The sequence below is a fragment of the Pipistrellus kuhlii genome, unplaced genomic scaffold (genome assembly GCF_014108245.1).
Source record: "Pipistrellus kuhlii isolate mPipKuh1 unplaced genomic scaffold, mPipKuh1.p scaffold_m20_p_1, whole genome shotgun sequence".
NCBI classification, from domain to species: Eukaryota; Metazoa; Chordata; class Mammalia; order Chiroptera; family Vespertilionidae; genus Pipistrellus; species Pipistrellus kuhlii.
In genome coordinates, this window is record NW_023425404.1 from 141,489,743 (window position 1) to 141,516,349 (window position 26,607).

General features: G+C 39.6%; 1 protein-coding gene across 1 annotated transcript in view; it reads right to left on the bottom strand.

Moving 5' to 3' along the window:
- Positions 1–2,511: 2,511 nt before the first annotated feature.
- GRID2 (glutamate ionotropic receptor delta type subunit 2) overlaps positions 2,512–26,607 on the bottom strand; it is a 1,260,684-nt gene continuing 1,236,588 nt past the window's right edge. Inside the window, exons 15-16 of the mRNA XM_036411398.2 lie at positions 9,068–9,308; positions 2,512–6,460 (exon numbers count right to left, since the gene is read on the bottom strand). Of these exons, the coding sequence (XP_036267291.1) occupies positions 6,038–6,460; positions 9,068–9,308 (664 nt within the window). The 3' untranslated portion in view covers positions 2,512–6,037. The remainder of the gene's footprint in view (positions 6,461–9,067; positions 9,309–26,607) is intronic.

Genomic DNA, 26,607 nt, shown 5'->3' on the forward strand with positions numbered 1-26,607 from the left:
GTTGTGTCATTCTTTGATTTTGTGACATATGTTCTCCTTCTAAAGCAGCTGCCATAAAAGCATAGTTAGTTTTTAATTAATGAGGATTAATGTTGCCCTGAAACTTCTGTGCATTTTCTATTACATCACAGAGAGTTTCTTTTGAAACACGCTGCTAACCCTGCAGTGGGAACCACAGGGTTTTTCCAGAAGGAACCAGGCCTTCACTCTACAAAGGTTAGATGGGCCACGTCTGTCTCCAGCAGAGGGCAGGCAATGCAGTATGAAGAAATTCTGGGGAGTGTGCAAAATAAGTCAACAGGTGGCACTCTAAATCGTATGCAATAATAAATCAGGGTAGAGTTTTCAGATAAAAAAATTATTTCTCAAATTTGAACAGTTTTTTCTTTGTTACTTATTAATATTACATGGGATCAAAACAAACAAAAAACGATTGAAAATGTAGATTTGGAAAATGCAGGCGAGAGACCGCTCCTTCAGTGTGTTTCTGTCTTCAGAGCAGGCTGGATCGTTTGCTGCTGCAACTGTTGCATGCCTCTGTGCCACTCTATACACGGAGCAAAACCATGAAGTTTCTATTGTTCTGGAAGTTTGTGTGGTGTGGAGGCTGTGGTTATGGTGGGCAGTCAGGAGAACGCTAAACATTCATCGGGCTCATTGGTCGAAGTGTAACCTATGTCTGAGCTGAGAGGACAACTGACTAGGAGTCTTTGTTGCAATATAAATGAAAGTTCATGAAAGTTGAAAAGTAGCCTGAACAAGATGGGCTGAGTTTGGTCCCTTTGAAACCAAAACACAGTAGAACCCTACCACAACTAGCCCACAGGGATAGGAAATGGGCTGTTATCTGTGTCTTCTGACCTGCACGCCTGAGGGTAGGAGTCACTCTCCGAATGGTGGGCAGTGCGGGGATTGATAAGGAGGAAGGGTCAGAGAGCAGTTTGCTTCTGGCTTGTGGTAGTTTTCACATTTCTGAAAATTTGGCCTCTTGGTAGAGACATCTTGGGAAATGACTGTCTTCTTTGTGGAGATGATCTGAATCTAAGAGGACAGACTCAATTAGCCCTGAAAAAAAAAAAAAAAAAAAAAAAAAAAAAAAAAAAAAAAAAAAAAAAGAGTGGGTTGCACCAGTTGGTTGGATTGATTGTCTGGGCACAAAGATGACTGCACTGGTTTGGGGTGACTCATTCTGCCACCTCAGAAAGTCTATATCTTGCATGTTGATTTGGGTCAAGAAACGAACTGGGTGGTAGTGATTCTGCTGTAATAACCTAGTTATTAATTAACAGGAGAGGAGCAAAGGCAAGGCCAGATCACACAGGCATGCCATTTGTACAGCTTTGACAGGAAGCTGCAGTTTAACACTCTCCAGGTCTGTTCCTCGCAGATCCTGGGGAAATGGGCTGGGCAAAAAAAGAACAAACGCATGCCCACTAAGGTCTGAATGACAGAGAAGGTGCTTGCCTGTCAGTTACACCTGAGAGCAGGGCATTGGCCAGAATAGGCGTGGCCACCGCATGGGTGAGCAATCTGAAATACAAAGGAGCCCTTTTCCCTTTTCTCTTGTTGCTCACACCTTTCAGGGCTTTCATGTTCTCCACTCGCCCACATGGCACACAATGGACCACAGTGGACTGATGCACTGGAATTAGCTGGTGCTGTGCTGGATTCAGCTTCACTATGAGACAGACATTGTTCACACTGGCTTTGCTTTTGGCTCTGCCCAATCCCCAGCTGCACGTTTGTTAGGACTGGTGTAAGGGAAAGGGCACTTTGGGAACTGAGGGATACAGGTCTAAGCAAATAAAAATCATTCATTCTCCCGTGTGAGCCTTAGAAAATTCTTTTCCTCAAGATAGCGTAAGAACCCCACTGGCAATGGAGAAAGTCCACCTATCCAATTCTTCCATAACACATCCAGACCTATTTGGAAACATATATCTGCATTTATGTCATGTGCAACTACTTCGCATAGTGGCTTTCACATAATGGGTTTGTAGTAACACGAATAGGACTGGATTAAATCTATCAAATCTAAATAGCTTTACTTCCTGGTTTTTCAATGTCAGTAAGTCATTTCCACCCAAGGCAGCTCTTTTATGCCATCTCATGGGGGTTGGGTATCTTCTGCTAAGTTTTGTTGAAATAATAACTATGCCCATAATTGCTAGCTATTTATTAATGTCTGTCACAGGATTGGGACTATATTCTATTTTTAGAAATAAAAACACTGCAGAAGAAAGCCAATTTTTAATAAGCCCATTGTATTTTATCGATTATCATGAAATGTATATTTAAGGGTAAAACCCATGTTTACCAGCACAGAAGTTCTTAGTTCTGCTTTATTGACTATGCTCATAATGCAGAATGTGTAACACCATTCCAAAAATTCTGACTTTAAAGTACTAATAGTTTGTTATCCAATTGTGTGGCTTAGAAAGCATTTTGTGGGGTAAATAGGTTTTCTCATCTTTTTTTTTTTTTTAATTGATGAATCAAAGTACCATTCAGTAGAGTCTATTTTTAAAAGTATTTATTCAGTTCACAACCAATCCCAAACTAAAGGAAATGGAAAATAACATAATTAAGAAAATGACAAATTGCCTGTAGTTTGATATGTATGAGGAAGAAAGGAGGTTGTACAATTTTCTAATATATTATCAAATCAAAACCCGTGCGTAATTTCTGAGTCATTAAAAGTGACAACTCTTCATGATGCACCAAAGGAATACACTGATTGTATGAGAAGAATAGAAGCACATAGATATAAGGTATTTGTCTTGTTTTGAAATAGCCCTGTTGGTGTAAGTGGTGTGAACCAGGACAGACAATGGTTAAAGGAAGTAGCAGTAGACAGCAGCAGGACCTGGACTAATGGCTGCCAGGAGCCACAGCCTTGGGGAAGTAGGCCAAGGTGTTCACTTTCCCATCAGTAAGGAGAGCAGGTGCATGGGGTGCTCCGTGGGGGCCCAGACAGGAAGGAAGGTCCCTAGAGACTTACAGCCTTGGATGGGCCAGAAGAGTGGGTGGAGGCATGTACCTGAGCCATCCCTACCTTTACAATCCAGTGAATGTGACTAAATGGGACATGGCAGAGTCAAAAAAAAAAAAAAAAAAAAAAAAAAGACCCAGCTTTAAGCCTCAGATTGACAAACTTGTGGGCAAGTCCCACCTTCCTGGTATCTTATTTCCCTTATTTATAAAACGTGGCAAGATGGTCTAGATCTCTACAGTTCTTCCTGGTTCCAACATTTGAAAACTTCATTTTTTAATGGGATTTTAGAATAGCAGAAATTTTAATCTAAATTGAATATATTTCCAGATAGAAAACCATTGAGTAATTTAAATGCAAGATGAATTATTGTTCAAATGCAGTAATGTATTAGGAATAATTTGGAGACAATTAAATTTCAAATTAATAGATTCAGCATGACAACTATTTCTCTAACAGCAAAACAATTATTAATAAGTAAATTCTAAGTGTAATAATTACCTTTGATTTTCTTTTTTTGATGCAACACCTCTCATTTTGCTATTATAGTGTTTGCACTGTTTACACATAACAACTAAATCTGTTCCAAAAAAGTGCTCACAGAGACATCCATAAAGAAAAACAAATATATTGTGGGTTCAAATAGTCTCAAATAGCAGAAAAGCAGTATTTTGTTGGTTTAGGACATCACTTAGTATTGTTTTTAGAGAGCCACACATTTCGGCAAAGTTCGACTAGCAAAACTTAATGTGTTTTATCCATTAATGAACTCAAGATAAGTTTTTAGAAAAATTCAGTTCAATAGGTGAGGGAGTAAGCATTTTCAAATTTTATAGTTAAGACTTCAATGGTATGAGAGCAAGTTTAGAAAACATTTTTATTAGACAAATTATTTAGACAAATTATACACAGAAAGCTCTGCCACTCATATCTGAGGCCTCCAAAAAGTGTTTTGTGTATTTGTATAATAGGCAATACATCAAAATAGGCCTATTTTAAATATTGTACATGGTTAACAGTTTGATAGCTAAAATCACTGAAACATCTGGTATGTCCCTATATAGCTTTTTGTAAAGATTTTTTTTTCTTTTTCTTTTTTTTTTAGTTTTAAAATCAGAGTCGTGGATGAGATCATGAGTGTTACAAGGGAAAACAAGTTGTGCATGCACTTAAGTACTTGTTACCCTGGAAACAAAATGGTTTTTGCATGATAAGAAATTTTTCTGCCTTACACAGTAGACAATATTTGAAGATTTAGTACAAAAACAGTGACAGTACAAGATGCTCCCCAGAACAGAATTAGCATCAAAATATAATATACCTTAAGAATATACCTTTTTAATTTCTTCTAAAGCAAATCACACAGGTTGGTTCCTACGTCAATCCTAGCCACAGAATGAATTAGAGTAAAATAAGTGTATGGCCGCTAAGAACACAGGATAAGTTCTTGCTTCCTACTTAACACGTCTTAATTTAAGGATTACAAACAAAGTTCATTGTACATCTCTAACAGGTAAGAACGCTACTTTAAAAGGGCTGTGCACAAAGAGGCACTGTTTTTGCTGTCATCCTTCTATACACTTGGCACTACTGTAAAAAATACGTGACTCCTCCAAGTAGAACAGGATAAAAAAAAGGGGGGGGGGTTTAGTAGAGAGCCCCATATGGTTCTTATGTTTTCTTTTTTTTTTTTTAGGATAATGTACGACAGTAATTAAGGCCACATCAATATTTCCTCAGGGCTCCCACTGCTCCCCAACGACAGTTGTGTTCATTGGCTTACTGCTTTGGAAGAGACTTTGTCAACCTTCAATGATCTACGTTTAAACTCTTGTAGAGCTCTATGTGCTGTTGCGGATGTGGTTCGGCTCATAGTTTTCCCCATGTAGATAGTGAATCAGAAGTAAAATCATTACCAAGGTTAGCTTTATACACCGCTGAATAACAAATGCAAAACCTAGCTGGCTGAGTTACATCTAGGAACAAATATTAAGTCGCTCTGGATGTTTTAATAACAAAAGTATAAAATAGTCTCTGTTGGCAAACAATGAGAATCAGAATAACATTAAAGCAACCTGCCTTTTCTAACGGAAAAGACCCCCTGCACTATACATAGTTCCTGTATACAATGCTTTTCTTTGTTTTAAAACTAAAGCTTTATTATTAAATGAATTGCAATAGCAATGGCCGCCTTTCAATATATATATATACACATTATATAGGTGCATATATATGTATATATATGAGATACTAATTTATTTAACACAATAGAGGCTTCTGCCGTATGATAAAGTTTACTGTACATAAGAAAAAAACTTTTAATACTGTACAATCACATAAAGGTCATATGCACTGTTGCAGTGCAAGAGTAATTTTAACTGTAGTCTTGACTGGCATATTAATGGCTTTTTTTTGTAATCCTACAAAATTGCATTCTCATATTATGTGGCCTGAATGGTCTTTAAAGTACTTTATAGACACTGCAGGGGTTGCCTCTGGTCCACAGTTAAAGGACACTCAACAGCAGTGTGGAGCCTTGTATGGATGCAGCAGAAGAATGTGAAAGACTGAAGTTATTGCAATTATATCTTCCAAAAAATAGAGAACTGTTACGTAAGAGGCCTTGATGTAAAATTAATCCTGCATATCTACTTTTAGTATTCTCAGTGCACATTTCCTATACTTGAAGTACAGTACATGAAAAGCAGACTAATTGGATCCTAGCATACTATATTCTGGGGGAACAAATTGAGTAATGAATAATAGCAGGAGGAAATGTATCAGCAGAGAGGGAGGGAGGGAGGGAAGGAGGAGAGAGGGAGGGAAAAAGAGAAAGAGAGAGAGAGAGAGAGAGAGAGAGAGAGAGAGAGAGAGAGAGAGAGAGAGAGAAATAGAAGAGGGAAGAGGGAGGAAGAGCTAGAATTGTTACTAATAATCCCGATTAAAAAGGAAAATGTTACATCCATGTTAGTCCCACAACATTACAGTTGCTCCTCTCAAAGGGAGTCCTACGAAAGAAACAGTGAAGAGATTTTTGTCTGATGCTCATATGGAGGTGCCTCGGTCTGGATCGCTACCCAGATTGAGCCCCAGGGTAGGAGTTGGCTGGTAAGGAATAGATGACATTGTTTTTATAGGACTCCTGAAAAAGCCCCCGTTAGGTGCCCTGTGCCTAAAAGGGCCAGTTCGGTGCTCAGGCACGTTGCCAAAAGCGAAACCAGAGGCAGCTTTAGCTGACAGTGTGCGGCTAAGAGTCTGGATCTGCTCTGGGATAAAGGTGGTGGTGGTGATATGAGTGTTCCTGAAATCACTGATTTGCTCCAGTGCTTGTCGTGTTGGCAAAGTGTCAATGTCCAGAGGGGTCAAGTCAATTGACGAGGTGGAAAACTGTTTATGGGGGCTGTCGTCATCTGTGCACAAGCTATTTACACGTCTATGGAGGTGCTCCAGGTCAATTTCCTTGTCATCCTGGAGATGAAGAAAAAGAAGACAAGGTTCTCATCAGTACTAGCTTCCATGGTTAAAAAAAAAGTAGTTCAGCAAACATGATAGGTAATGAACTGAACTTTGGGGTTTATTTATTTAACAAATACTTATTGAGCACCTAATATGAGCCAGGCACTAGGTTCTGGGGGAGGGGGTACCAATAGGATTCTGAGATAAGGTTATCTATAATAAATATTTTTTCTTGCAGCTCAAGTTCTAAAATAAGCATATGCCACATGCAGCTACAAAATATGGAAGCAGTAGATGGCTGATTGCTTTCTATAAGAGCAGCGACAGACCCAGGCAAAATCGTACAAATAAAAAGTATGGTTTTGGCAACTTATTCCCCCTCTTAACCTGCTCTTCTTTTCACATGATGTCTTATTTCAGGCTTATTTTATTCCAAGTTAAATATTTGTCCCTTTCCACTACTCACTCCTAACTCTAACTTTCCATTCTTAGAGATAAGTGGTACAATATGCTGATATGCTAGTTCACACTAGAGGGCTGGTGATTATTATAATGTTATTTCTCCTTAGGCTAAAGATATGTAAGATTGTTTGGAGAGAGTAACATCCAACACAAGAGAATCAATTTCTAATTGAGGGACTTCGGACACTCAAGCTACCTGGTCCCTGAGGCTCCCCTGTTAGGCCAGCGGGACTCTCAGAGACCTGACATGTGAGCTGCAGTTTTAGTTTAGGGTCAGGTCTATGCTACATGGTCTCTAAATCAAAGATGCTTTGAGCTAGGATAATGGAGTCTTAGTAAAAAGGTGCTTAAAAAAGAAAAAGAAAGTAAAACCTCAGGTTTCTGGAGTTGAAATCAATCTATAAATCCCTTAAGATTTTCACTAAATGTGAGCATTAAAGCCCAATATTTAAAAAGTAAAACTGGCAAGAAATAAAATTTGTTCTTTGTATCAATCTTATTTATAGTCAGGTTCAAGAAATCAAATTTTCAAGGATCTAAAAATATCTATTAATCATAAAATAAAATATTTGTTCATAAAATCTGGATTAGCTGTCATGAGTTAGAATGGAGTATGTGTTTTTTTTATTTTTATTTTTTATTGTGCTATTATAGTGCTCCTAAGTGAAAAATATTTTGAGTGCATCAGTGTTTTCCTTCTCCTTTCTCATTTCAAAATCCAATAAAAATATCCATTAATGCAGTGTTATCACTGAGACTGTAGAGGGTTGAGAGATAATTTTATGGTTCCCACAGCAACTATAATGTAGTCATCCATCAACAGATATAATAGTGCAAAAATTTAATATCATATATAGTAATTCAACATATAAGGAGCTTGGGGAGTCCTTAATTTCCAGATTTTTGAGAATATGGAGTCTCAGCTCTAATGTTGCATTAATGTGGTCTTTTGCATTGAATCAGTGTCAGTAGAGGTACCAGAAGCTTATTCCACAATGAAAATACTACAGTAAAACCTGATTAGTTTTTAGTTCATCCTTCACTAATGCAGAATGTATTACCATTCAGACAAGTAGGAAGCAAAGATTTATCTTTGCTAAGCCAGGCTTTTCCTTTAAATGGTGCTGATCAATTTTGCATATAAAGTGGTAGGAAGGAATGCTTAGACTAGAAAACGATATGTTTGAAAGACTACATTAACATGCAAAACTTTGTATGCAAGCGAGAAGCCATTTTTATTTGTGCATTAAAGCAGGTCCTGTCAGGACTTGCTCTAGGCATCAGTTAGCCAAGGTCAAGTTATAGAAAATTTAAACTCTCCCTTGAAACTACACAGCAAATCAGACCACTCAGCAAATGTAGGTTGTTTTCTTTTCAATTTGTGAAGCTTTTGTGAATATGGTTTTATTATTTTAAACATTTTCACATGTTTGGTTCAGTGGAAATAAGATAGTTATAAATCCCATAATTTTTTATGAAAATAAGACACATATTCTCTCAGATCTCTGGAAAAATTTTAATATGGACCTGGAGTTTACTCTGAAGAGTAAAAGAGGAATATTGAATTTTAGATGATTCCATGATGTGGATTTATATATTAAGCTTAGGGTCATCAGAACTAAAAACATATCCATTTCTCTTAGGTCTACATACAGATAAAGGGCAGTAGTCACTGGCGGTAAAGAGAAAAATCTAATTATTTTTCTGTAAAATTGGATTTCTTAGGCCAGATCTTAGAGACCCCAATAATTTAGGCATAAGTTAAACAAGTCATGGCAATAAAAAGAACTGGTCAAAGCAATCACAGCCTTTAACAAGCCATTGACTTAAATTCTCTCCTGAGATTTGGGAGAATTTCAAAGCCTGTTAAGGCCCATAACACTATCAGTCTTTCAAATACTATGTAGTCTCCTCTTCATCTATCTGGGATGTCCTAAAATAAAAATTGATGTTGGCCTTGCCAATTTTCAGGCTTCACAAATTTATTTTCACTTTTCAAGACAAGAAGCAACAAGGACCCCTACCCCCGCCCTCTTCCCCCCGCCCCCCCCCCCCCCCCCAGGCCCCAACCCTTTCTCCCCTTCCTTGCAATCATCCTCCCCGCAGACACAGCCTGCTCCGTGGCTTAGCTCACTGCCCAAGCTCCCAGTCAAGTACCTCTTTGGACGGGACCCTGGAGCCTTTCCTCTTGTTCCACCAGGTCTCCAGCATGGCTATAAAGCAGGAGAGGACAGCCCCAGCGGCCAGGATGCAGAAAACCCCCGCAAAGCTCTTTATGTCCAGGGCACCTCCTTTCTGCTTGGTGTCCACTGAGGAGTACAGGTCGCACTGGCCGTTCTTGGGCCACCACTTGTGCTTCAGGATGTCCATGTCGCCATTCTGCTGAAGCTCCAGGATCCTTGAAGGGGTGAAGAACACAATCATGTGTTACAGATAATACTGCCTCGGGCCACAGCACGTCTACTTACAACCTCCCTCTCAGAGGGGATGGTTTTCAAGGAGAAAGAATATAGAGATTAGCCTGCAGGCGAACGCTAGGGCGCTAAACACATTATAGCTTTGATTCTGTAGACAATTGTGCCAAAGGTACTGTCCCTCCTCCTCCTTTCCCCTCTTCTTCTTCTCCTTTTTGTTTTGTTTCATTCTATAATCCTAAGTATCTCCCGCACTTCCCAGTTTGTCGCAAAGTGTTTTCACAATTACATTTCAGAGGAGCTGATTTTATGTGGATTCAAGCTGCTGCCGGCCTGTGTTCCTTCCCTACATGCAGAACGCCGCTCTGGGTCTTGAATGCTTTTATGAAGAACGAGCTGCCGCTTAGAGCGAGACGCTGGCATAATGTCGCCCAGCATATGCTACACACAAAGAAATTCAATTAAAAAGACTTCTATTATTTAACACAGTGTGGGAGAAAGCCTTGGGACAAGTTTGAAGTTGAGAAAAATGTGTCATTTTTTTTTTTTTTTTTTTTTTGGTTTTCCACACAACTGATCTAGTTTCCCTTTCAGTGCCAAAGGGGAAATCATCTCACCTTGCAGAACAGGAAGGGAAGTTGACCGGAGGCTTTCAGAAGTAGTTACATTCAAATAAGAAATATCCTTTTTTCTTCTTTTCTTTCCCCCAGAGGCTGGGGGTAGCTGCAAAGACTGCAGCTTTTTTTAAAGTGTGATTTTCACAGGGGCTTTATTCTCGATTCCAAATACTTGTTTGGTGCTGGCTGAGGCTTGCCTAGCTCTGCCTGCCCCACCTCTTCCCTCCTCCACCGCGGCCCCCCCCTCCCCCCCCGCTACACCCTTTCTCACAGGGTGACATCTGTCAGGGCCAAAGCCACACGCCTGTCCAGAGTGAGCACCATGCCCCGGGGGCCCTAGAATTTCTTGCCCAAGAGCTCAGAGTGCTCTCCCAGAGCTCGTGAAGGCCCACGCCCAAGTCTTGTCTCCTGAGAGCAGATCTCACAGCCGCGGGGACACACGGTGTGTAGGGGTGTTTGGGACTGTGGACAGAGCGTGGCTGTGCGTGCTCAGGTGCACACACCTTGGCGTGAGCGAGACCCTTCTCTGTGCAGGACAGAGCCGGATGTGGGAGGGAGGGGATTGGAGTCTGAACCCCGAGTCACTGGGTCGGTGCTGAACTCCCGGCTAGTCATGAACTAGAAACTCAGACCTGGCCTCCTAGGGATGCGGAAGGTGTTGTTGCCAAAGGAAGGGGATAGAACATACTGTACTTTATCTCACAGTGTTTAGCTATGTCACTTTCACATACTTAAGACTTCAATTATGTGGACCCATACTTATACTCCTGCCCCGGGTCTTGTATTATTTGGGGAGAGACTGCTTAAAAATTGCCTATATGGATAGAGTAAATCACTCACTTTCAGTGATATTTTACCTGTTTCATGTCATTCATGGCTCCATAAGAATGAGCTAAGATATAATATTGGGCAGAGATCAACACTCAACCTGAGTTAAACAAGAGTAAGAAAACCCCCGGGGAGAGTTGAATATCCATCATCCACCTTTGGACATTCCCATAGCTTCACCACAGCGCCCCCTGCTGACACTCCAGGAGCCGCCTCACAGCCTGGACTTCTTTCTTAGGAAATGGAGCTGTCTCAAGTTCTGTTGCTTAAAAACAGCAGTTAATTTGATGAATTAAATTTACTAAAATGGTTATAAATAATAATGGATTCATAATATTAATGGATCACTCTTATTCCAGCCTCTATCCCAGACAAAGTCATTTGCATTAAAAAACACAGAATTCTAAAAGTGTGTTCCATGGTACACTAGTACCTAGAGGGCTTTTGCAAGAAAAAGGTTCTATAGCCGTTAACTAAACAAACAAACAAACAAACAAACAAACAAACAAACAAACAAAAATATCAAATGCACCATTTGGAAATTTACAAAGAAGTCAGCCTATGGAAGGCCATAAGAAGACCTGCAGATAAGAAAACTTGCATGATTTTGTTTAATACAGCATTTCCTAAACTTGCTTGACTCTCATTCCCCCTTTCTCATTTTCTACCCAATAACATAATGCATAGAGCTAGAGATTGGAGGAATACACTGAGAAATAGTGCCTTGATTCAAAGGAATAACTACTTACGGGAATTTGGACACTGTGTTAGGTATCACACACACATATGTAATCACAACATCAAACAGCTTGCTTCACTTGCCCATGGGTACTATTCAAATGACATTAGCAAACCCTTTGGGTATTGGCCTGCCTAAAGACACGAGGTGGACTAGATACCATTGGATATCTCGAAGGAAAAATTTGCTCATATCTAAAAAAACCCAACTCTTCTTACATTTGAGTTTCTAGGAACATCTAGGAATAGAAGGAAATGACTAGTATAGCAGCATTTGCTTAATGAAAAGATATCTGGGCTCAAAATGAGCTCCCAGTTGCCCTGCCCTCCCACACCCACCACACTGTATTAGTGTCTGTGGAAGTGGAAGAGTTTTCCTTCAGGGCATTTATCATTATTTGTGATCATTTGTGGTTAGTTGGTTAATGCCAGTGTGCTCACCATCTTCCATATGGCCGCACACAGTACAAGCACATATTTATTAATTAAATATACTCAACAGTTTTTGGTAAAAGGACCCTGTTCTAAGATTCTACCTTTTTCTTATCATTATTGCTATTTTCTAATCTATTCCATTCCCTCCTATTCACCCATCTACTCAATAAATATTTAAAGAGTGATTTCATGGCAGGTACTTCCTTGGGTACAAAATTTATGTTAAATAACAACTTGCACATTCAGCTGGAATGGCCCAGGCAGCACGATGAAATCATTTCTTTTTAATGCCCTCCATTCATGTTATTTATTCTTTCATCCATTCACATTCATCCAGGAACTCATGACTGACCACTCCATCTCCTCAGTAGTGTTTGGTATCACTGACAATATGTCTTTATTATTCCTATACCTGGAAATATGTTGGTTTCCAGGGATAGGAATAATCATTGGAAGAATATATACTCTATGTCACCCACTTTGATTCTAATAGTACAAGGTCTTTATCTAAGTACTAAAGGTCTGGTGCATGAAATTTGTGCACAGGTGGGTGTGTGTCCCTCAGCCCAGCCTGCACTCTCTCCTATCTGGGACATCCCTCTCACAATCCAGGACTGCTGGCTCCCAAGGCTCTCCTGCCTGCCTTCTTGATTGCCCCTAACTGCCAGCCTGATCACCCTCTAGCCACTCCCCTGCCAGCCCGATTGATGCCTAACTGCTCCCCTGCCAGACTCATTCCTCCAATTGTCCTTCTCTGTAGGCCCGGTCGCCCCCAACTTCCTTCCTCTGCCAGCCTGGTCACCCCTAACTGCCCTCCCTTGCAGGTTTGATCACCCAACTCCCCTCCCCTGCTGGCCTGATTACCCCCAACTGTCCTCCCTTGCAGGACTGGTCTCTCCCAATTGCCCTCCCCTGTTGGCCATCTTGTGGCAGCCATCTTGTGTCCACATGGGGGCAGTCATCTTTTACCACATGGGGCAGGCACCTTGTGTGATGGAGTGATGGTCAATTTGCATATTACTCTTTTATTAGATAGGATATTTTTAATCCTAGAAATTGTGGATTTAGTGATCTGGGTGGCAGGAATGCATGAGGGAAATAGGAAAGAGGCATCTCTATATGCTTTTGAGTATCAACACACCTTTATATGGTTCATCACTGAAGCACAGGTGGCTATGGCATTGCAGGAAGATTCTGTCTTTGGGGTACACAGACCACATGGGCAATAGGATCCCTCCATCAAGAGCTGACTAGCCCACAACAGATTCCAGGATATTGGCCAGCATGGAAGAGAAGTATAGGAGGGGAGTGAAAGTGTTCTCTCAGCCCAGAGTTCTGCCATACATTCTAGCTAAAAAACGAGTGCTCCAGAAATTCCATCAAAAGGTTTCACTACACCTTCTTTTTGTTATTTAACATAAACCATTTAAAGGTTAGATAAAGAAAGTTTAGCACAACCTAATGCTCTGCCTTAACCATTTGCATGCCATAGGGTCTATAGATGCAAGCGGCAGGACTTTTTAAATTAAATTCAAAATATTGTGGCAGTTAACTGGTTAAAGACTAATGAGATGAGTCCTTATAATAAAGGAGGCGACATTTTATCTTTCCAATGTTCAAAACCTTTCAATGAGACTTAAATTCACACCTAAAGGAAAGTTTTCCTTTTTTTAAAAAAATGTAATCAACATTGGCATGTGTGTGTTTGTGTGTGTGTGCATGCGTGTGTGTGTGTGTGTGTGTTCTAGTATGTGTGCAACAATGCAAGAATCTAGTTGCAAAATTCTTAATGAGTGCAATGAAAATGTTTAGTTCCATATGATTATTTTTGTTATATATGCAAGTTCCACAAGATGGCAGTCTTTACTCATGGAGAGCAAAGTGTTAATGGCCAGCATAGTTAACTTGTGGGTTTGAAAGGCATAAAGTGTCACCTTCTTGGTACTGTAAACACTTACCCTGTTTAGAAACAATGTTGGATATTAGACTGCGATGAACAATTGCATGTGTAAAATCTCTTCTTGGAGTGTAGTCAGAAACATCCCTGCCATTTCCCCCTCAGAGTGGTGATAGTAATACTTATTACCTAGATTTATTTCGGTGAGAATTAATGAGTTCACAAAAGCATCTTGATCATTGCTTGGCACTTGGGAGGCCACCCAAACTCAAAAGCTAGAATTATTACTGTCAGCACATGCGACAACCATTCTTTCTTTGGATCTGTTCTGCTACATACTTTGTTGTGTTGCTAATCCTCACCCAAGGATATTTTTTCCATTGATTTTTAGAGAAAGTGGAAGGGAGGGAAGAATAGGGAAAAAGAGAGAAACATTGATGGAAAGAGACACATTGATTGGTTGCCTCCCACATGAGCCTGACCAGGATGGGGATGGAACCTGCAACCCAGGTACATGCCTTTGACCAGAAAGGAGCCGGAGACCCTTTGGTGATTGGTGAGACACACCAGCCAGGGCTGTTGTAGTCCATACTTCTTAACAGACAGCGATATTCCCCAATGAATCAATCAGTGATTTATTCGCCCGACAAGAACATTGCATTTCCTTTTTTCTTCCAAAAGTAGCAAAACCTTTGTAATCTCAATGAACAGAAAAATCTTAGAAGTCCATAAAACCTAGCTTTAACTTGAAAATGGCTAATAGATCAATCCAGCATGCATCACATTCTTTATTGATATAAATGAGCAATTTCAGGGGAAGGGAGCAGGGAAGCAAAAGATCTTTCATATTCAACTAAAAATTCTCAACAGGTTTGAGGCATTCATCTTGAAAAGCTTTTTACTTACTTTGAAGATAATAGCCTCATTTGTGGGTGAGAATTGCACTAATTATTGATCACTTACCATCCCTTAATCACTACTCTAAAAATTGATTTTCAAATTAATTTACTTATAACAGAATGGTTTGCCAAAAGGTGGATGCAAATTTCTAATCCCAAATAGGTAATTTTGCATTTGCTTGTGAATACTTTAACAGTCTGTAGATTCATTCCACATTTTCTTAAGTTTCTGACCCTTAGGCAAATTTCTGAGCTGAACTATAAATATATATATATATATATATATATATATATATATATATATATACTAGTTATCTAAGAAAAAAGACACCTGAATTTTTAGTTGTTTCTGCTGAAAAAAAAAAATTGGGGATAATCAGAGATTAAAAAAAAAAAAAAATGCAGCCCTGGCTGGTTTGGCTCAGTGGATAGAGCATTAGCCCGTGGACTGAAGGGTCCTAGGTTTGATTCCAGTCAAGGGTACATGCCTGTGTTGCGGGATTGATCCCCAGTAGGGGGTGTGCAGGAGGGCAGCTGGTCAATGATTCTCTCTCATCATTGAGGTTTCTAACTCTCACTCTTCTTTCCTCTCTAAAATCAATAAAAATATATTAAAAAAAAAAGAATAAGTGCAGAGTTTTTTTTTTGTTTGTTTGTTTTGTTTTTCCAGGCAATTAACCCATGAAATACTATGCAGCAATAGAAAAAGGATCTTACCATTTGAGACAGCATGGAGGGACTTGGAGGGTATTATGCTAAGTGAAATTAGCCAGAGAAAGACAAGTATCACATGATCTCACTCAGATGTGAATCTTATGAACAAAATAAACTGGTGAAACAAAATAGACCCAGACACATAGAAGTGTGAAACAGCCTGATGAATCCCAGAGGAAAGGGGTGTGGGAGGTGGGAAGAGATTAATCAAAGAACTTGTATGCATATACATAACCATGGACACAGACAAGAGTGGGGTGAAGGCTTGAGGTGGGGGGTGGGTGCAGGCTAGAAGCAGTCATTGAGGGGAAAAAAAGGAGATATATGTAATACCTTCAACAATACAGATTAAAAAACATCCTGTGACAGGCAGTATGATTTGTACAGGCCACCCCAACCATTCTTATAACTTACTGTACTGTTCCTTTTTTGCACCTTAGCTCTGACCAGGTTTTGGAAAATGAATTAGGGTTTTATACTTTTTCTAGGTTGTATAACAATTGTATAATATAAATAGAATTAAATACATCCATATAAAATGTGCACCTTTCTCACCTTCTGTCTTTTTCTTCATCTAGCTCATAGGAATTTGGGGGTAATTAGATTTTTAAAAATAAATGCAGAGATTTTTTTTTTCTTTCAGGTCATGTATGTAGGAACTCCTGTGACTCTTTTGTAATTGAAATTTCCTGCTCACATTCATAGAAGCATGAACTACTAGAATACAAAAGACCAAAAATATCTGTTCTATCTCCTTCCCTCCATCTGTTCCATAGGTGAGAATCATATAGGGCAAGAATTTTTCCAAATTATCATATTCAAAACACAGAGTTATGTATGTGTCACACTAGGGCAGCCAGAGATAAAAGGCCCTGCCTTGGCTGTCTTGATGGCTGAATGGATCAATATTTTCTCAATATTCTAGTACATCATCTCAGACACATCTGTTGGGAAGCACTGTTGTGGAGATTAAGTGACTTTCGTTAGTGACTAACAGAGTAAATAGTTGAGGGGGGTCAGAACTCAGGTCTGTCTTTCAGCATATTTCTCTCTCATACCTATTTAGAGAAGAATAATCTCTCCTTAGTTTCAGAAATTTGTGAACTCTGAGTAACATTGTCATCACTATGTTTTCTCTAAACCAAACAATAGAATTGTAGCATGATTGCAAATGTATTCACACTACAGTTTGGGTGTGCAGAGAAAATGCAGCTTTTCTCTTAAAACTTAATTGATCTTCCTCAGGAGGACTGGACCACGGAGCAGTGAGAACTAAAATTAGCTCAATGTGATTTAAATTTTAATATAATCTAATAATTTAGCATGTCTCCAGTTTTAGCTCAATTTACATGAAAGAATTATTCAATCCTTCCTCCCTGTTTCTCTTGCTTGTTTTGAAGATGGCATCAGGATTTATGGAGGATGACATTATATCCCCAAGTATTGGGATTTGGCTGGAGAGAGCCCTAGCCTCTTGCCGGTCTTTGGATTTGCCCTGGCAGCTTTCCTCAGAGGTGCCATGGGCCTGGGCTGCTGAAGTGGGCAGAGGCTTTAAGGTTGCTCATTTTGGCCAATGTCTTTCTCACCTCCTTTTAGAGTTTGTTGGTGTCTCCCTGTTGAGCTGACCTCCTTTGTCTCTCTGAGGTGCTGTGCACCTTTCTTACCTTCTGTCATTTTCTTCATCCAGCTCCTAACTATTCTGTAGCCCCTCAGATGCTACTATGATATCACCTCAAGTGGAGGGTCTGTGTGCTCTAACTCAGCAGGCACCTCACCTGGGAGCAAGGGAGGCTAGGAAGGAAGATGGAACCTTTGCTTTTCTCTAACCATGCAGCTCTGGTTTCTCAACCATCGTGGTCTTCTCTGTGGGTGCAGAGCCTGGCTCTCAGGGATGCTAATGGGAAGGGAAGCATCAGGCCCTCTACCCTTGGTCTAACACCTGTCTACCTGCCAATCACTCATCTCCTATTCTCTGGTTAGAAGTGGTGCAGCATTCCTCTTCTCTCCTGGATATCCTTCTTACACCCCACATCTTCACCTGCATAGTGCAAGGGAAATTTAACTGTATAATGATAGAAACTCGATGACCTGAGACCCCCCACACATTTCTTCAATTTGGAAGTATTGAGACAACTTGGAGTTAGGGATTGGTGAGGATGAAAATACATTATGCTACTGTCTTAAACACATTGATCTATTACATACTTACGAGTTTTGTGTAAACAAAATTAAAGATATTTATGACAGAATCTCACTGCTTATTAATGGTTTATGTCACTTATCACTGAGAAAGAAATGTGGGACTAACTGAAAAAAAATTCTTTTTGAGTAAATCTATTTTGACCCAGAATGCCCACATTATTAAATTTATTTGCTGTGTTCTCACAAAATTTCCTCACCATGGTTACTGAGAAAGAATTAATAATAGCATGTAGATGATTTTTCAGAAAAACATCAATTCAATAGGCTTTCATTTATTCATCATTTCTTTCATTCCAGTCTTGGAAAATGTAGATAAATTGGATTGAAGCAAAAACACTTATCAAAGATTCAGATTTAATTTTTAATTAAGTGAAGTACTCTGATTGGCATAGCCAACAGCACTATTTGCCCATTAGGCTTATGCAAACAAATTCTATCAACTTTCTGTGAATCAGGTATTGGTTGATATCCCTCCCTCCCTCCTTCTCTCCCTCCCTCTCTCCCTCCCTTCCTCTTTTTCCCCTCCCTCCCTCCCTCCCTCCCTCCCTCCCTCCCTTCTTCCTTTCTTCCTCCCTCCCTCAGAGAGGAAGGGAGAGATAGAAACAACAATAATGAGATAGAATCATTGATTGGCTGCCTCCTGCATATCCCTTACTCAAAATCAAGCCAGCAACCTGGGCATGTGCAACCCAGGCATATGGCCCTGACTGGAATCAAACCAGGGACCCAGCCCACAGGCCTATGCTCTGTCCACTGAGCCAAACTGGCTATGTGCAACCATATTTATTAGAAAAACTAGAGGCTTGGTGCACAAATTTGTGCATAAGAAGGGTACATGGAGGGGGGTGTCCCTCAGCCCAGTCTGTACTTTCTCCAATCTGAGACACCTCTAAGGATGTCTGACTGCCTGTTTAGGTTGGATCCTGGCAGCACTGGGCCTAAACGGGCAGTTGGACATCCCTCCCACAATCCAGGACTGCTGGCTCCCAACTGCTCACCTGCCTGCCTTCCTGATTGCCCCTAACCGCTTCTGCCTGCCAGCTTGATCACCCCTAGCCACTCCTATGCCAGCCTGATCGATGCCTAACTGCTCCCCTGACAGCTTATTTGCCCCCAACTTCCTCCTCTGCTAGCCTGGTCACCCCTAACTGCCCTCCCCTGCAGTGTTGATCACCTCTAACTGCCCTCCCTTGAAGACCTGGTGCCTCCCAACTGCCCTTCCCTGCTGGCCATCTAGTGATGGCCATCTTCTGTCCAGATGGGGGCAGGATCTTTGACCACATGGGGGCAGGCATCTTATGTGTTGGAGTGATGGTCAATTTGCATATTACTCTTTTATTAGACAGGATAGAGGTCTGGTGCATGGGTGGGGCCAGCTGGTTTGTCCTAAAGGGTGTCCTGGATCAGGGTGGGGCTCCTTTGGGGTGTGGGGTGGCCTGAGCGAGGGGCCTGTGGTGGTTGACAGGCCAGCTATGCCCCCCTGGCGACTCAAGCGGAGGCCCTGGGATCTGTGATTTATTTATCTTCTACAATTGAAACTTTGTGGCCTGGAGCAGAGCCAAACATTCTGCTTGCTCAGTGGCAGCAGCCATTTCTGTTGGGATTTATGTATCTTCTATAATTGAAACTTTGTAGCCTGGTGTGGAGGCCTAGGCTGACCAGGACTGCAGAAGCTTGGCTTCCTCCATCTCTGGGGAAACCCAAGCCTCCCTCCTGCACTCTGTGGCCACAACCATTTTGGTTGGGCTAATTTGCATACTTGCTCCTAATTGGCTGGTGGGTGTGGCTTATAGATGTAGCAGATGATGGTTAATTTGCATATTCCTCTTTTATTATATAGGATATTATCACTTGGAAGTTCCCTTCTTTCAACATTGAAGGTTTGCTCCAGGGCACTGTTCTTTCTGTTTTCATCAAATTCCCCTCAACATAGCAGAAATCCAGCCTTAACTTAGAGGTGCCTTCTGGCCACTGGATGGCATCTCCTGGCTCAGGCTACCCACCTGCTGCACTGGCAGCCCACCCTGAGGCTATGGGTGGGGTCAGACCTTGGGGGAGATACTTGAAGGAGGCTATCCTATCTAATAAAGACAATATGCAAATTGACTATCACTTCGGGACAAAGATGGCAATGCCCACAGCCAATAAGGAGGGAATATGCAAATTGACAAACAAAGATGATGGTGGCCAGCAGGGAGGCTTGCTTTGTTGCCATGGCAATGACACAGGTGTTCCACCCTGCCTCAGCTGCTCCGGGCCTCTGAGCAGTGTGGGGAGGCAGAAGGCAGCTCTGGGCTGGAGCAAAGCCGGAAGGCAGTGGCTAGAGTAAAGACCCAGGTTCTGGGTGCTGGCAGCTAGGAGAAGGAAGGCCTATTCTTGCATGAATCTTCGTGCATTGGGCCTCTAGTAGGGAGTATAAATGGTGATGCAGGGAGACTTGACTTGGGTTGATGAACACACCATACAGTGTACTGATGATGTGTTGTGGAATTGTGCACCTGAAACTTGCATAATTTTGTTAACCAGTGTCACCCCAATAAATTCAATAAAAAGGAAATAAAAGGTACAACCTGTATATATTCCCATTGTTAAAAATCAGTCAATAGAGATAATCTAATTTAATAATTACAAGCCTATAAGATAGGTACTATTTTACAGTCCAGGGATAGCTGACCAAGACAACTAAGTGCAGCTATCGTGGCTAAGTGGTGTAATGATATTAACACACTTCGGTATTTTTTCTTAAGTGAAATCTCTTAATAATCAATAGTATTAAATACAATAAATATTTATTGATAACATCTAATGCCTCAGTAATACCAAATAGCATAAGAGATACTATTAGAATCTATTTATTTTGTTAAAAAATTTTTTTTAAACTAAATCTTTCAGTTAGTTGAGTCTAATGCCAGTTTCTTAAATCTAATGAACCAAGATTGACTAAAATCATATATATCATTATGGTGTTTCAAATAAATTCACAAATAATCTTTTAGACCAGAAACCAGCAAAATTTTTGTGTTAAGGGTCAGGTAGTCTGTATTTTAGACTTTGTGGGCCACACAGTCTCTGTTGCAGTTAGGAAAACTCTGGCCTTTGTAGTTAGGAAAACTGGACTGAGCCAAATTTGGCCTGCTGGCTATAGTTGCTAACCTGTTTTAGACCCCTATCTCTCATTAAATACCTCTATGATGTCAGCAACTTTCCATTTCACTGAGCTATTGAAGTTCAGAGGGCTTACATGACTTGAGCAAAGTCACATCATTAGAGAGTCTCAGTGTTTGTTTTAAAACTAGAGATTTTGAAGTAATAAAACAACAACAACAACTTCCACTACAGAAAACACCAGTACCAGGTGGCCTCACTGAAGGACTCTACAAACATTTAAAACAGAATTAACACCAATCCTCCTCAAACTTTTCCAATGTATCAAGGATGAGGGAATACTTTCAAACTCATTCTATGAAGCCAGCATTACTTTGATACCAAAACCAGATAAAATTATAGACCAATATACCTGATGAATATAGATGCAAAAATTCTCAAGAAAATATCAGCAAACCAAATTGAAGAACACATTAAAAGGATTATGCACCACCACCAAGTTTGATATATCCTTGGGATGCAAAGATGGTTCAATATATAAAGATCAATAAATGTAATACATCAATCACATCAATAAAATGAAAGATAAGAATCACAGGATTAACTGGGTGGCATGGCTCAGTGACCTATGAACCAAGAGGTCACGGTTCAACTCCTGATCAGGGCACATACCCGGGTTGTGGGCTTGATTCCCCAGTGTGGGGCATGCAGTAGGCAGCCTATCAATGACTCTCTCTTATCATTGATGTTTCTATCTCGCTCTCTCTCTACCTTCCTCTTGAAATCAATAAAAATATATTTAAAAAAAATCACATGATTATCTCAACAGATTCAAAAAAAAGCATTTGACAAGATATAACATCCTTTCATGACAAAAGCCCTTAATAGATTGGGTATAGAGAAAACAACCTAAGATAATAAAGCTCATATACAACAAAGGCACAGCTAACCTTATACTTGATGGAGAAAAATTGAGTGTGTTTCCTGTAAGATTAGGAACAGGTCAGAATGCCTACTCTCACCACTCTTATTCAATACAGTACTGGATACATGAGCTAGAGCAAATTAGGAAATTCACAGAGAAAAAAGGTATCCAAATCAGAAAGGAAGAAGTGCTATTTGCTGATGATATGGCCCCATATAGAGAAAATCCTAAAGAGTAATAAAAAACTGTTGGTTTTAATCAATTGTTTTAGTAGAGTGGCAGGATACAAAATCAACATATAAAACTCAAATACATTCCTTTACAGAGATGATGAAGAAATTCAGAAAACTATCCTGTTCACAAAAGCATCAAAAACAGTAAAATGCTTAGGAATAAATTTAGCCAAGGAAGTGCAATATCTATACAGTGAAAACTAAGATTTTGCTGAAAGAAATTAAAAAAGACACAAATGGAAAGACACCCCATGTTCATGAACCAGAAGAAGTACCATATTTTTCGGACCATAAGATGCACTTTTTCCCCCCCAGAAGTGGGGGGAAAAAGTCCCTGCGTCTTATGGTCCAAATATAGCCTACACATATACTTAAAAAAAAAAAAGTTTTTTTACTTGCCCGGCTCTGTGTGGTCTCTGTGTGCTTGCCCGGCTCTAAAATGGTTCTAAATGCTGCTGTTTACTTTACAGGGTTGGTTACATGTGTTTATGACTGTGATGTTGGGTTTTAATGCACATAAAATATTTTAGGACACTATTTGTTTCAGAATCTTTTTTTCTTCATTTCCCTTCTCTAAAAACTGGTGCGTCTTATGGTCTGGAGCGTCTTATGGTCCGAAAAATACGGTAATATTATTAAAATGGCCATTCTTCCCAAAGCCATCTATTGGTTCAACACAATCTCTGATATTCTTCATCAAAATAGAAGAAACAAACCAAAATTTATGAGTGGGACCACAAAAGATCACAAATAACCAAGCAATCCTGAGGGGAAAAAAAAGGACAAAGCTGAAGGTATCACACTTCTGGATATACTACAAAGCCATGGTAATAAGAATAGTCTGATACTGGTACAAATATAGGCACAGATACCAATGGAACAGATTAGAAATTCTGGAAGTAAAACTCAATGTATAGGGTCAATTAATTTTTTGCAAGGGAACCAAGAATAGCCAACGAGGGAAGGGTAGTCTCTTAAATAAATGGTGCTAGGAAGACTGGAGAAACACATGCAGAACAATAAAATTACTGGTAAACCCCTATCTCACACCACTCATGAAAATAATCCAAAATGAATCAAGACTTAAACATGAGATCTGATTCCACATAACTCTTAGAAAAAATGTAAGGAAGAAGCCCATCAATATTGGTTTTAGCAATGATTTTAGAACATGATGCCCAAAGTACAAACAACAAAAGCAGAAAGCAATAAATGGGATTATATCAAATGCAAAAGCTTTTGCACAGCAATAGAAACATTTAACAAAATGAAAAGACAACCTACAGAATGCTAGAAAATTATTGCAAACCTTATATTGGGTAAGGGTTAATACCTAAAATATATAAAGAACTTAGTCAAATTAATAACAAAAAATCCAAACAATTCAATTAAGTAATGGACAGAACTAAATAGACATTTTTCTAAACAGGACATCAAAATGGCTAAACAGATTCATGAAAAGATGCTCAATATCCCTAATTATCAAGGCAATGCAAATCAAAACTACAATGAAATGTCAGCTCAGACCTGTTTGAAGGGCTATCATCAAGTAGATAAGAGATAACAGGTGTTGGTGAAGATATGGTAAAAGAAAAACCTTATACACTGTTGGTGAGAATGAAAATTGGTCCAACAACTATAGAAAATAATATGAATGTTCCTCAAAAAATTAAAAAATATCTACCATATGATTCACCCATTCCACTTCTGGGTATATACTCAAAGGAAATGAAAACAGGATTTCCATGAAATTTATGTACTCTCATGTTTATTGCAACATTATTCACAATAGCCACGATATGGAAACAACCCAAATGTCCTTCAATGGACAAATGGATAAAAATATATGTGGAACATACACACAATGAAATATTTTTCAGTCATGAAAAAGAAGGCTGTCCTTCCATTTGTGATAAAAGGATGGAGGTTGAGGACCTTATGCTGAGGAAAATAAGTCAGACAGAGAAAGACAAGTATGGTAAAATATCACTTATTTGTGCAGTTAAAAAAAAAAAAAGTTAAGCCAGCAAATAAAATAATGGTTACCAGGAGATGGGAATGGGGGATAAGAGTGATGGTGTTTATGCCCTAACCAGTTTTGTTTAGTGGATAGAGCATGGTCCTGTGGACTGAAGGGTCCTAGGTTTGATTCTGGTCAAGGGCATATACATTTGTTGCAGGCATATCCCTGGTACGGGTGTGTAGGAGACGGCTGACAGGTGTTTTTCTCTCACCGATATTTTAAATTTTATTTATTTTTATTAAGGTATTATATGTGTCATAGATGTTTCTAACTCTCTATCTCTCTCCCTTCCTCTTTGTAAAAAATCAATAATAATAATAAAAGAGTGATGGCGTTTACTAGTAAAGGTACAAACTGGTAATGAATAGTGAATAAGCTATAGAGATCTAATGTATAGTATAATGAATATAGGCAATCATACTGTGCTATCTGTAATATGATAAACATTGCTACATCTGCAATCATATTATAATATGTAAGTGTGTTAAAGTAATATACTGTACACCTTAGACTTACGCAATGTTACATGTCAAATTTATTAAATAAAAAAAACCCCTAGAGATTTTGAGTCTTATTCCAGTGCTTTTGACTATGTATATAAAATAATTAATATGTAGTAATGCCTATTATTGTGTGTGCCTTTAAGTCAGTACAGAGTTATCATGTGTTGATTTTGTAATTTACCACCTAGGGAAAGGATTTTATGTATATCCTCTATATTAACAATGGCAGCATAATCATTCACTTGAATTTTGGGTTTCCTTGGTTTTTCTGATTATCTGGACTATACATCTAAACATATAGTCTTGAGATTGGGACTGCCCATGCTCCCCAAAAGTGATTGCCTCAATTATTCAAGATCAGCTGGGACTTACTATCGGAGGCCTGTCCTGCACTTGCCGAATCACTTTTTAAGCAATGGAAGCTTTATCTGGACATCAAAGGGATATGAACAGATATTATCATGCTAAAAAAAATTCCAGGGAAGTGATTTTGATTTACTAGGAATGGGTAAGACAATTAACAGAGGCAGAAAAGGTGGCATCTCTTTTAATAAAAAGTATCAATGGTTTTAATTATGTGTGACTAGAAGTACTGTGAACCAATTAGATGTTTTTCAGGGTTGGTAGAAATTACTATGGACGATTAATGAGAATGACAGCATGTTAGAACTGGAAGGAAATGGGGATGAGATCACATTTAACTTCTGCCCGTGGAGGTGAGGGGACCTGCCCCGGTCCCCACCTCAGGGCCAAATCGATAGGGCTGGATTTAATTATAAGCTCAGTTACTGAAGGCTGCTGCCTGTCAGAAACCCGCATAAAAGAGACGTTTCCTGTATTGCTTTAAACATGACATCTCACTTTCAAATTTGAAAAAGATAATTTGATAACATCTTTAATTGGTCAGATCTGGTTTTCTTATTAAGAAAACAGTGTCCATGTCCTCAGGCAGCAAGTAATATCTTCCTAAGGCATCCATTTTTCTGTGTGTGGGAAATGAATGGTAAACTTTATCCAGATGACTATTTTCCAGAGGAAAACAATAAATGCATGCATAATTCCACCAAGTTTATAAAGCACTCATCAAGAGCATTGCATATAATCTCATTTGCTTCTTCAAACATCCTTGCAAGGGAGGAATTATATTGATTGATTAAATGATTCATTTTTCTCTCCCCACTATTCCTTATTCTTGAGAAAGGCTTTAAAAGGCTGATGTTATTAAGTTTTCGTTTTAAAGCTGAGGAGTTTGAAGATAAGAGATGAAAATTTCCCAAGTCCACAAGGCTGGTACATGATCCAGCCAGTTTTCATATCCAGGTCTTCTGGCTTATGCGTTTTTTTTGTTTGTTTGTTTGTTTTTTTGTTTTGTTTTGAATATTCCAAGACCATTATTATCCTTAAAGAAAACCACTTTAAATGGAAGCTGTCTCTTTATTTCTGCTACATTATTAACTGAGGTTTTGACTACTCTAGTTCCTTGAATAACATGCATTTCATTGTACCCATTTGCAAACATTATACTTCATGTAACACATCCTGATATCCCCAGAGAGCCACATGAATATCTCATGAGTTCATTAATCTCTTTGCTATTAAATGTCAGATGAATTCATTGTCATGAGGCTCTTAGGGTCTGTGCCAATTTTATCAAAACACAATAGACAATAATATGGTGGTTACCAGAGGAGAAGAGGGATGAGGGGAAGATAGAAAAGGGAGTAACATATATGGTGATGGAAAGATATTTGACTTCAGGTAATAAAAACACAATGCAATATACAGATGATGTATCATAGAATTGTATACTTGAAAACTATATAATTTTATTAACCAACTAGAGGCCCAGTGCACAAAATTTGTGCAGGGGGGGGGGTATTCCTCAGTCCAGCCTGCACCCTTTCCAATCTGAGACCCCTCGAGGGATGTTTGACTACCTGTTTAGGTTTGATCCCTAGGATTCCTAAATGGGCAGCTGGACATCCCTCACAATCCAGGACTGCTGGCTCCCAACTGCTTGCTTGCCTGCCTTTTTGATTGTCCCTAACCACTTCTGCCTGCCAGCCTGATCATCCCCTAACTACTCCCCTGCCAGCCTAATTGCCACTAACTGCCCTCTCCTGCAGTCCTGGTCACTCCTAACTGCCCTTCCCTGCAGGCCTGG